Below are 13,063 nucleotides of genomic sequence, written 5' to 3'. Positions count from 1 at the left end.
AACTTCATAAGGAGATGCATGTTTTATGTGAACAAAAGGCACATTACATTTGAGTCAGATTTACTGTTTTGCATTCAAAATATCTTTCATTAAAGTTTTATATTGTGGGTTATATTAATCTTACAATAAACCATGCGATCCAGACTTACACATTACACACTCATCTATCCTATTTCCACTTCAGCCAGGGATGCTAACCTCTGAGGGCTCAGTTAACAAGCATTTCTGAAAATATCCTGAATCATCTCAAATAGAAGATGCGACTTCCTGGCTTTAACCCTGGTCTCGCTTACCGGTTGTTTCTCCTCCAGCACAGCAGCCTGGGCAGGGCTTCCCTCACCTCTCTGTTGCGCAAACCGTAGATGAGTGGATTAATGCAAGGAGGCACCTGAAGCATCACCAGCAGCATGATGTGTAGGGTTCCTGCCGACATCCAGTCTCCAGGGTAATCCAGCGAACGGATCATTGCAATGTTGCCCTCGAATTCCCACAGAGCATCCGAGACTATCTTCAGAAAGATGGGGAGCAGCTGAAGCAGCAGCATGGAACAGTAGAACATCACCGTTTTGCGTGCCCTCTTGTTGACCTGCTGGAAAGGCTGAACGGCATTGCGTGCCTCCTGATACATGCGCAGGTACGAGAAGGAGTAGGAAAAGATGCAAAGCAGTGTCACCAAAAGCCCAACTACTTTTCGAAACACTGCAGAGCCTCGTGGAAAGCCAAGGTGGGCCTCTAAGGTGTCCGGCTCACAAAGGAGTCCCGTAATGGGTTTCCCCACCAATGAGCTCTTGTGCCCTAAACTGAGCAAACCTGTGATCACTGCCGATAAGCATATTGAAATAAGCCATGTGAGACCGACTATGAGGTAGAGGCGCTTGGTGGTTAGTATACTAATGTAGTAGATGGCCTGGCACACATATAGGTAGCGCTCAAAAGCCATGCAGGTGATAGTAAGCACAGTGCAGAAAACACAAACAGTGTTAATAAAGAACTGAGTGAGGCACCAAGCTCCATAAGGCAGCGTGGTCTTCTGCAGCAGACAGTGTGCCACTGTTGGACCTTGGGTTACAATGAGTAGGACGTCACTTACTATGAGGTTCTTCAGCAGGGCAAAGCGTGGCTCCCAGGATAGGTCTTCTGAACTGCCAAGACTGAACAGAGTGCAGCCGTTGACGATAAGTGAGATGATGGTCATCAACGCAAAGACACACACCAGTGCCTGCACAGCTGTATCTGACGGCAGGATGGATCTGAAGAGGCAGCGTCCCTGGTCCAACAGCTGGAGGGCGTCTGAAGTGATGTTGGCATCCTGGCTTGGACTCGGACACGCGTAGACTGCAGTCCATAGAATGGCACATGGTAAAGCACGTGTGAAACACATTATGGGCGAGGACGTGCACTTTTATGACAGCTTTGGGAGTTTGGCAACGTGGTGACTGATGTTCGCATTTGTTGCGCCTGCACGCGATGTGTCTTCAGAAAAGATGCAGACAGGTGAGTGACTTGAATGAAGGTGGGGCTTAAAGTCACTCAAAGAGGCATGCCTCTCGTAAAAATAACCAGTTGAAAGAGTTCGCCTCGATTGTCCGTTAAGACTGTTAAATTGTTAAATCCGCAGAGGAGTAGGCTATTAGGTTGTAATCTATAATCAAGGATTTTTTGCTTTCTGCCCTAAAAATAAAGTAAAATAAAGAAAATATTTTAATGTTTCTTGATGTTATTCATTGTAATGGACAAAAATGTAAAATTAATAGCTAATCCATCTACAAACTTAACTCTAAATTCGTTTAAAATGTTTAATATTAATCCAATATGCAATTAGAATAATCTATCATTTGATTTGAAATAGATTAATCATTTGATTCATTTGTTTACATTTTTTGAATACCCTATTTAACCAACTTAATGAACTTTTTTTTGATTGACTGATTATGGGTGCAATTAAAGTATATGTTCATATTTGTCAAAAAAAAAAAATCGGGTTTACAATAAATACAAAAGTACACTTACTATATTCACCAGTTCAAGTCACTCCAATCACAACAGAAGTGTAAAGTCATCTTTTGTGATGATTTTCGTGTATCATGGAGTTGACATTCAGTCAGAATTGCCATAAAATGTGATTTGCAACTGTTTTGTTAACTTAATATATCAAGTCATATCAGTTCAAAGATCCCACAAATGGTATATAATTGATGTCTGTTATTCGATAATGTTATTCGATTTAATTTGTATGACGTTTGTAATAATTTATTCACATGAGACTTTTTCTGCGCTTGATGCTGCATGCTATATAAACAAAATCTCGGTTAAGAGTTAAAATGCTAGTTAACTTTATTCAAGCACAACGTCTGTCCAACGTGCAGACTGTTAAAATAAAACACAATTAACATAGTAAAATAAAAAATAAAAACTCTGTATGTAAATAGCCTATATGGCATTTATTGTCTTCGTATTTGATTTCGTCTTCTCTTGTCAATAATAGAAGCACGATAATGAAAAAAGATCAAAATGTTAATAGAAGTGATTTAAAATAGAGTGAACTCATGGTGGTGAAAGGATGCCGGAAGAGTTGTCACAGCTTGAGGTAAGCGATTGTTCATATACCCTTGCGTTGTGATTGACAGGAGTAGATGAACACGCTATCCCCAAACCTGTTTAGAATTTTTTTCTTCATGTACAGAAAACAAGGGGAAAAGCCAAGGTTTACAAGCAACATTGATTTATCACACTCGTGTAGTCAACTGATAAACCAAATCATGTTGTTCAAAGGATATTGATCAAACATAATCATATAGGCCTATCGACTGGCTTGTATTGCATTCAGTGGTGCAATTATTGTAGAATCAATGAACACTCTTGATAGAAAACAGGGTTTTAAGGAAAGGACAAGAGCAGGGGCGTTCACTGCTCTCTCCTTATTTAGCTTGCAACACATCTAGTTGTTCTCCAAGATTCAGCTGCTGTGCTTAAGAATGTCCAAGAATAGAGCGAAGAAGAGAAGAGAGTGTTAGGCAGAGTGGCTGGAACGAGAGGTTGACAGTTGCTGCTGTCAATTACCTCAGCTTAAACGTCTTTTAAGTCTTTAAGGGTGACATCAGGCACTCATGAAGAATAAATGCTTGTTAACTGAGTCCCCAGAGGTTACCTATGTGCAGCAGCCCCACCAGTACACTCTGCCTTATGGACTGGATGGGGGCTGGATTAGAATCAGTGATGACAGGACACTCACTCTGCCCTGAGTGATTTGTTCATTTAAGTAAATCTATCCGTAATGAGTAAACAGCTATTCTGATACTCAAAGTCATCCTCATAAGTATATGGAAACTTTTTTATTTATAGAGGTTAGTGAGATTAAAAAGGTTGAGAGACTGAGGGAGTATGTTTGTTTGTCTGTTTTGTCCAAGAAAGGTGGGGGGGGGGGGGGGGGGGGGGGGGGGCAATGCTATAATATATGAACAGGTGAATGTGGGAATCATATCTATCCATCTATCTATCTATCTATCTATCTAGCAGTCTGATACCTGGCCCTCAATATGTCAAATTCTGATAATAATATAGATAATAAGGAGAAAACTGCATGCTCATAAGATAATAGACAGCCTTCATCACATCCAGACCAATAAGGAGAATAAGTGGGCTTTCACTGGAAAGGAAGTTGGCTTTCATTACTTTTCTTGCCACAGGCATTGCTGCTGGATTAGAAAAAAATGTTAAAGATGTATAGAACAATTTTAATTAATCATTTTCAAATATCATACTGTGTACATGCGTGTTAGATCCAGTTGCTTTACTAGATATCTCTCCCATCAGTAGATACTGTATGAAATTTTGTCTGATATCCAAAAGCAAGGCAGCATTGTTTCAGACACAGGTTTGTGCCTTTAATTGAGACCATGACACAAGTCTACATTTGGCTATGACATCTTTACACATCATGACTTCGATTTTACTGTATTACAAGTTGAGTTACAAGTGTTTGTAAGTGATGGGTGTGGGTGTGTTAAGCATGTGGATCAACACTATCTATGAAGACTCTTCTTTTGAGTAGATATATTTGCAAAGCCTACGAAACTCTAGCAGTCTGAGGATTATTGGGAGAAACTGGATAAGGCATGGAAGGGTAATGATGACGAGCCTTAAGAATCTGACAAGGTCACTACTTCTGCCGTCACATCGAAGAAAATATAAACACTAGAGTGGGAAAAAGCAGTACTGTTCACGTAGGAGGAAATGCATTAAGGGACAGTTCACCTGGAAATGAAACTATTCATTTCTATTCTATGGGACACTATTATCACATGAGGTTAAGGGTAGAAGTGTTTAGCTTCACCATGCTTGCCATAAACACTTTTTGGAGTGATCAATTTTAAAGTTTGCAATGAAAAAAAATGCTGTTATAAAAGAAGTCACAGACGAGTTTGTCACATTCATGTGGTATTAACACTTCTCATACATTTTTTATGTCCGCAAACAGTGATTGACTGTCTTACAACTCTGACTGCAGTTCAGTGACATCATGTGATTAGTTATCAAGGCACATGTAATCCAACAATATTAAAAATAAAGGTTCCAAAAGGAGGCTTTTGCAGTGATTCCATAGAAGAATAATTTTGGGTTCCCCAAAAAACCTTTTAGTGAACAGTTCTTAAAGGAACTTTTTATTAGTGTAAAGAACATTTTATTAATCTAAAGAACTTTTTATGCAATGGAAAGATTCCATGGAGGTTAAAGGTTCTTCATGGAACCATTGATGCCAATAAAGAATTTTAATTTTTAAGACTGAAGTTAACTATTAAGCTTTCTCCAGTGGTAGAGCCATAATGGTTGATAGATTTCATTCAAACTACACAAATGAAGTGTTTCTGAAATTGTATGCTGTCTGAATATGAAGGCCTACTACATTTCATTAGGAACAAACTTTGCAACCCTTGTGGTTTATATGAATGTGTGTAATATGAATAAAATCCAGACTTGTACAAAATTTTCTCTGTGGAAGTAGTTGGTCATCCATGGACTAAATTTCTATAAACTCTATGAACTCAGACATACCACCCATGTCACATGCTGTTTTTCACCTTCTAGTAGGAGAATAGGCATATTCAGACGCAGTGATTCATACTTCACAGAACTTTTTTTTTTACAGTCGCAATGTTCATTCCTCATCAAATGTAGTACACTCTCGTTTCATACAAATGCAACTTGTACCACCTTGCGTCTCAGTTATCGTTTGTAGTGAAAATTAGCTCAGAGGACTTTAGGTTTAAAGGACTTTAAGCTTTAGTTAATGTAGTTACAGGTAACATTAGGAACCAGTTTTTAACACCACACATATTTGTTTATTTGGTGAGTACTCAATCAGAAATAATGGTACAAAAGATGTCACTGGGGCAGTACCCTTTCAAAAGGTAAAATTTTTATATTAGTACCTAAATGAAAGGGTACCTCCCCAGGGACAGATTTTGTATCTTTTTTGAGAGTGTAGCTGGATAATAAACCCCTTCAGAGTGATACAATGACCAACTGACTGTGAAGCCTCATTATCATATTGTGATTCACTGTTTCTTAATATGTTTCGATCTGATGCAGATGTAAGTGAGCCGGTCAGTATAGACAGGAATACGCAGCCAAATTGACTGCTAGATGGTAAGATTGACAGATAAGGTGGAGAAGCACAGTCACAAGGGTGAGGGAACAAATCCAACCTTGTGTGTGGAAGTAGCCAGCATCTGCTTCTGGAATCTATTTATCCACTGCTTAAATAACCTTGCATTGCTTTCCTTATTTTTTTATTTATTGGCAGGGAAATGTCGTTGAGACCACTTGTCCATCCTTCAGCTAAATATGGGGCACTGGATTAGAAAGGGATGAAGAAAAAGGGTGGGGCTTTTTTAAGGCTGAACAGACATTGGTTGACAAGTTCAGTCTCTAGAGTTTCTCGTCCAATCCTGGCCATTTTCTTGAATAGTGAGAATAATAGGAGGTCTTATTAGGGGAGTCTGGAGACATATGTTTAGGAGGAAGGCTGCTGGACAGAAGACTGTTATTGTTTTCAGATACGCTTTGATCTCAATAACGAGCTATCAATATGGTAAGATTTCTGGAAATAAGTAGATATGGACGAGATGCTTTAGTCAGTCTTTGTATGATCACACAGAATGGATTCATACTTATGACAGGACAATTTTCTAGAAGATCTTGAAGAGAATAAACAAGTGGATATGTGCAGGTTTACTTGGTCTAAGCCTCTACTTGTTCTAACTCAATGACTTTACGTTGATTTGGTCATACTGAATAATATTTTACTTGAATAAAACCAGTTTGCATAGATGCTACACATAAATCACATTCTGAGTGTAGAACTGTATATGTTAATATTGAGCCTGGACGAATATAAGGCTTAAATTTCATGAGTCTTTTTGGCTTGTTGTGTTTTGCAAAGATGTTTACAGTGCAATTAATATTTATAGCATCACTACTGTTACGTATTTAGTGTGTTTTCTAGTGATTGACAAGTGACTAATTTTCTTTGCCTGTCATGTATGCTAGTGTTAGTGTTCGTAGTCTCTGGATACATGTGGTAATCCACATCATCAAAGAGAGGGAATTTATAGGGTTTGATTACAGTGCTGAGACTATCATGGTCCTTTGACATTTGCAGTGTCATTCTGTGATTCCTCCTGAGAATGTGCATGTGAACAACAGGATTCTGACTCTAGAAGCGGAATGTATATTCATGTTGGTATAAAATAGCATTTTTACACAAAACCAAAGCAAGAACAGGCAAAAAAGAGATCATTAATAAAAGAAATGGATTAATTAGATTATTAAGTGTATTAAGTGTCCACCTTCAGGTTACCTTGAAAGTATTTTGACATTCAGTCTATACATAAAAATATATGAATCTCATTGCATTAAATAAAATATCAAGCCAATTGCTTAATTTCATTAAGTATGATAAAAGCACCAGCATTATTTGTTTGCAAATTTGATCTGATTTGATATTTGATATTTACTGCAGTGATAATCTTACACTTTTACACTAATGGTGTTTGATAATTTCAAGTTTATTTGTATAGTGCTTTTCACAATACAAATCGTTGCAAAGCAACTTTACAGCAGATTAAGTTTCTACAATATTTAGTGGTAGCTTATCAGTGGTGACTGTCAGTTAATGTACATATGGCAGAAATGTACGGAAAAATCAATTAAAGACGTAATCAAACAGACGATGAACACTATCAACAGTAATTATTATATGATGCAATCAAACTTATAGCAAAATGTGGTAGTTCAATATGTTGTTTCAGGGTTGGCATCATCCAAGGTCCTCTGAGGGGTTGGCATCATCTCTTCTCAGGTGTTCTGGATCCAGACTGAAGCTTGTGTAAATCCTAGTTACCACGGGATGTCAATCCTGTGGCAAAAACAGTGTAAATCCTAGAGACATAATTAGCGTAGCTGCTGTTCCAACCAAGCAAAATTGATTTGTTTAACCCAAACTAAAGAATAATAATGTGCATTTGATCAGATATAACTGCAGTACAAGATTATGAGATGCATTATTCGAATGCTTGTCATATTGTTGTTCCTGTCTGCTCTTTGTCATTAATATTTCTGGAAATATATTTTCCTAGCTTAATCCAAGGCTAGGAACCCCCTGTGAAGCTTGTCCAGTTCCAAATAATGAATGAACAAAGTAATTTAAAATGTTCAGTCTGATTTGTGAATGCCCCATGAGGCTTTTAGTATATTGCAATCTCTTTTTCTCATTAGCCCACTGATGCCCAGATAGACACCCGCTCTTTCCTGAGTGAGGAAATGATTGCTGGTGTGTGAACTTTGACGATCTCTACATGATTTTGCTCATTCAGAACAGTTGATTCAGATTGCTTTCCTTTAAGTGGTGAATTGTTAATGTCTTTTTTATTAAATCTTATTATGCAGCTTTTCACAAAGTTTTCAAATCTTGAAATGAAAATATAATACTGGAAAAAATATTGAGATGAAGATGGTAAGACGGGTTGTGACCCAAAAATGGACTACATTAAATAAGGGTTCACATGCAATAAGCTGGGACAGTTCACTCCTAAACCTGTATGAATTTCTTTATTCTGGTGAACATAATAGATATTTTGAAGAATGTGGGTACCCAAACAGTTGACAGTAGCCATTGACTTCCATATAGTTTGTTCCATACTATGGAAGTCAGTATTTTGAAAATTCTTCAAAATACCTTCAGCAGAATCAAGAAACTAATACAGGTTTGGAACAACATGAGGGTGAGTAAGGCTACGTTTACACTAGTGCGTTTTCGTTTTAAAGCAGCGTTTTAAAATGAAAACGATCCTCATCTACACTTGCGTTTTCACTGCGTTTCAGAAACGTTCTCCGTCCACACTACACAACCGAAAACGCAGGTCACATGACCATTCATGCAGGTACAACAATGTGCATGATGTCATGGTTTACACGGTCGTCAAGGATACGCAGAGCGAATGTGGCCAGCCACACCATCGTTTTCAACAGTCTCCATTTTGGTCCGTTTACACTGAAACGCAACCCGGAGTTTTCAAACTAAAACGGGGTCTGCAGCATTTTCGAAAGTCTCCGTTTTCGAGGGTTGAAAACGCCGGAGTAGTGTAAACGACAGGCGTAACCGTAGCAAAAGTTATGCGTTTTAAAACGAAAACGCACTAGTGTAAACGTAGCATAAATGACAACAGAATGTACATTTTTGGGTGAACTATCCCTTTAAACTTGGTTTGTGCCAACCACACTTCAAAAACCAAATACTCACGCTGTTTTCTGTTCATTCCTGTATGCATTTTAGTCTGTCCCATATCACATCTCAGTTTTGCATTCTCAGGCAGTGGCACTTTTGACTTTGAGGAGTTCTTGGTCATGATGGTGCAGCAGCTAAAAGAAGACCAAGCTGGCAAGAGTGAGGAGGAACTATCTAAATGCTTCCGTGTATTTGACAAGTATGTAATTTGATGTTAACACCGAATTGAACAGCAGTGTGAGGAAAGGTCATTAGGGCCCAAGAAAAAAAACGTACAGTGTACACTAGGGGTGTAACTGTTCTCAGTAAAAAAAACGAACCATACCGTTCTCCACCCACGGTTCGGCACGCACTTGCATTGCGATTCAATTTCTGACAACGCATCTGTAATATGGCTTGTTAAAAATAACACGTAAAGCAGACAGAGTTCGGCTAATATATGTTTCTGTCGATGGATACGCATTCTGGCTTCCCAATAGATTACAACAACTATGAAAAAAAAGAAACGTGGACAAACCAGTCACTCTTTGTAAACTTTGTTCAATGCAAGTGCCATATGCTGGAATACGACCAGTCATTGATGCCATTACCACCCAGGTGTTGATAGTGCGCATGCGCAGGTGAGATCTGAACAGCACACGTTGCAATCTATTTAAACTAAACTCAATTAAGCCTTGCCAGTTTAAACATTCAAGATCCAGAAGACGCGAATGAGAACTCACGAGCGCTGTGAGAAAATTTGTGTGTGCACTCATCAGAAGTGCCAAACCCGCGTCTCAGAGAGCCGTTCTCTTTCAAGACTTGTGCTTGAATGGACAAATTCACACAAATATTATGTCAAAATGCCTGTCTTGGTGAGTTTCCTAACCTAACCCTAGCAGACAGAGTCGGTTGAACGTACAGTATCAGTGTAACTTTACTTGATCCGTGCATTGTCTTAAAGTGACAGCACTTTCTTAATGTTAGTCAAACAACAAAAGACAAGGAAATCACTCACTGCTCTTGATTGAACAGCTTTTGTAACTTTAATAAGGATTAATCTTTAATTTATACAATCAAATATGCAATGTTATTTTACATTTGATAACATTATTCAATTTCTGTACCTAAAAACTAATGTTAGACCTACCTAAAAAAAAAACTGAAAAGCACTTTTTATTTTATTTGTATCTTTACTCTATTGTATTTATTTGTGCTGTTGCTTGTAGTTAGACTATGTATTCTTATTTTTACTTGAAAGTATAGTCCTTTTCCCCCTAAAATACCACATACCGAACCACACCGAAACCGTGACTCTAAAACCGTGATACAAACCGAAACGTGAGTAATTTGAACTGTTGCACCCCTAGTGTACACTACAATCTCCGTGCTCATGGCGTCCCAGACACAAATATTTTAATGATTTTTAAAAGATGAATCACTGTCTGGCCATCTGGGATTTCAGTATGGAGATAAAGGTTAGGATTACACTGTGTTCCAAATTATTATGCAAGTGACATATCAATAGGATTCCAGTACAATAAACAGTCAGATTTTTGTTTGTTTTGATTTTCACATAATTTCAGGTAACTGGTATCAATCTCAGACAGGTTTGTTCAATAGTTTGCCAGGTCTTCTTAGGTAAATGGAAACCCTACTTAAAGAGGTTGTTCCACATTATTAAGCAAGTCGCAGTTCTCAGGCGATATGGTGAGGAAGAAAGATCTTTCTGAAGATGAAAAGTATGAAACAATGCAATGTCTTGCAAAAGGCATCAAAACAAACAATATGTTGTGAAAAGCAAATAGAAATGATTGAACTGTCAAAAGATTTGTGAGTGACTTAGAGCACAGAAGATCTTGGTCAGATAAAGATTTATTAAGTAAAGTTTCTGTCAAACAAATTTGTTCAATGTCAATTGTCATTCATTAATGTATTCAGCTAATAACTGTTCTTCATTTCACCATTTTTTGTTTTACTTCTTTAAGCATTTATTCATGTTCAATGTCCATTGTCATTCAATAATGTATTCTGCTAATAACTGTTGTTAGAACACTGTCATTTTTGCTACAATTTCCCGTCATTAAAAAAAAGTTAGAACCATAGCATTCTGAAGAACCCTTTTATGCTGAAATGGTTCGTTGTGTTACAGTTTATGGTTCTTTGTTCCCGCCCTTTTGTTTTTCAAATCTGTAACTGTCAAAGCAACTCATTACTGATTTTCTGGAGCTCAGGTATTTATAACACCATTAAGATCCTATATAGCATTTTCAAAGCATGGTTCTATATGGAACCCTATAAAAAAGGTTCTATTTAGCACTAAAAAGGGTTCTGCTATTGTTACAAGCCGAAGAACCCTTTTCTGGTACTGTTTAGAAGCATTTTTCTTAAGAGTGTAGTTTTATTCACTTCAGTACAATAGATGGTCCAGATAAATGGATTTCTGATAGTTGATGAATGGCCATCCTATTTCAATGAGACTGCAACATCAGCAAGGAGGCGGTGGGTGATGATTTGAGTTGGAATATTGGGAAGTGAGATGCAAGGTCATTTTAGGGTGTCAAAATGACTTCTGCAAGATATGTGGAGTTCATAACTAACCATTTTCGGCTGTGGTATAAAATGAAGAATAGTGCTCTCGGAAATAAAAGGATTTTCATGCAGGACAACACACTTTCCCATGCTGCATAAATACCATGGTGCTAAACAGTTTAAAATTTGCAAGACATTGCATTGTTTCATACTTTTCATCTTCAGAAAGATCTTTCTTCCTCACCATATCGCCTGAGAACTGTGACTTGCTTAATAATGTGGAACAACCTCTTTAAGTTGGGTTACCATTTACCCAAGAAGACCTGGCAAACTATTGAACAAACCTGAGATTAATACCAGTTATCTAAAAAGATGTGAAAAACAACAAACAAAAATCAGACTCTTTATTTCACCGAAATCCTATTGATATGTCACTTGCATAATAATTTGGAATACAGTGTATAATTTTTGGTACTATTATATCACATTAGCCGTACCGTACTGAGCCGTGCCGAGCCGAGTCGTACCACGCAGTGGAAAAGCGCCATAAGTGTAGCGCCCTCACCACCTGATGAGGGGAGATGTGAATTGTGAATAAAACACAGGACACGGAGCTGCTGCTTCACCATCAGAGTCTCTGTATTTTTTTGAGCCATTAAAAGCCTTGCAACACATTTTATCAAGTTTTTCAATTCAACATAGCTGAAACACGAGTGACATGAGAGCGTTGCAGCTACAGGAAATACATTTTTAACAGGTAACATGTGCATGGTACTTTCCTTTATATTGTTCTTTCAAACATACAAATTGTACAGGTATTCCAATACTTAATACACCCTTTTTACCCATTTAATATATTTTAGTATTTCTTTTAGATTTCAGAGAACTCATAACAGTAACATTTTAGAACAATACTTTTAGAACACACATTTATAACTGATAAACCATTTGTCACATTTCTCACAAATGTTACATTTGTATTTCGTTCAAATACCTTAACATCGTAGTCACTGACTACGAGAACACGTCGTCTCCATCATTAGCATAGAATGTGTGATTAGCACACGCGGTGCACAAACTGGACTCGATACAAACTTTTAAACATCCGAAAACAACCACATATTTACCCTTTAAAGGATCATATCTGCATTTCTCATAACTTCAACATATTAGGAACGCATATACATTTACATTAATTTCATACCTGATGAGGGGAGATGTGAATTGTGAATAAAACACAGGACACGGAGCCGCTGCATCACAATCGGAGTCTCTGTATTTTCGGAGCAGCGCGTCCCCTCCCCAAAACAGGTGAACACTTCCCAAGGGAAAATAATCAAGCAATCAGTGAATCCTTCAAGGCTGAGCAGGGAACATTAATCGTCATAGATAATACATTCTAAAGTGCATTCGGAAAATACATTCACTTGTTTTAAGTTCAGTGTTACTCTAATATAATTTATTTGCTATTTTTCTTAGTTTTACACATTTATTATTATTTTTAAAACCACCACATAAGCACCGTTTGTTGTTTTCTTGTGGCATCTGATAGAGCGTTTGGACCTGAAAGGGGTGATGGATGACATCAGACTTAAAGGGGTCATATGATGCTGCTAAAAAGAACATTATTTTGTGTAATGAAATGTGTTTATGCGGTTTAAAGTTCAAAAAACACATTATTTTCCACATACTGTACATTATTGTTTCTCCTCTATACCCCGCCTTTTTGAAACGCGTCGATTTTTACAAAGCTCATCGGTCTGAAAA

At 37.6% G+C, this 13,063-nt stretch overlaps 2 protein-coding genes across 2 annotated transcripts in view; one reads left to right on the top strand and one right to left on the bottom strand.

Annotated features, from left to right (window-relative positions):
- Positions 1–289: 289 nt before the first annotated feature.
- LOC107712662 (olfactory receptor 2AG1) lies at positions 290–1,381 on the bottom strand. Its single transcript, XM_016517971.1, has one exon. The coding sequence runs from the start codon at positions 1,379–1,381 to the stop codon at positions 290–292; it is 1,092 nt and encodes a 363-aa protein (XP_016373457.1).
- Positions 1,382–6,009: 4,628 nt separating this feature from the next.
- The window catches only part of LOC107712661 (troponin C, skeletal muscle-like), a 12,963-nt gene continuing 5,909 nt past the window's right edge, over positions 6,010–13,063 (top strand). Inside the window, exons 1-2 of the mRNA XM_016517970.1 lie at positions 6,010–6,091; positions 8,870–8,984. Of these exons, the coding sequence (XP_016373456.1) occupies positions 6,010–6,091; positions 8,870–8,984 (197 nt within the window). The remainder of the gene's footprint in view (positions 6,092–8,869; positions 8,985–13,063) is intronic.

Source organism: Sinocyclocheilus rhinocerous, unplaced genomic scaffold, assembly GCF_001515625.1.
Source record: "Sinocyclocheilus rhinocerous isolate Xijiao unplaced genomic scaffold, SAMN03320098_v1.1 scaffold418, whole genome shotgun sequence".
Lineage (NCBI taxonomy): Eukaryota > Metazoa > Chordata > Actinopteri > Cypriniformes > Cyprinidae > Sinocyclocheilus > Sinocyclocheilus rhinocerous.
This window is presented reverse-complemented; position numbering and strand designations above follow the sequence as displayed.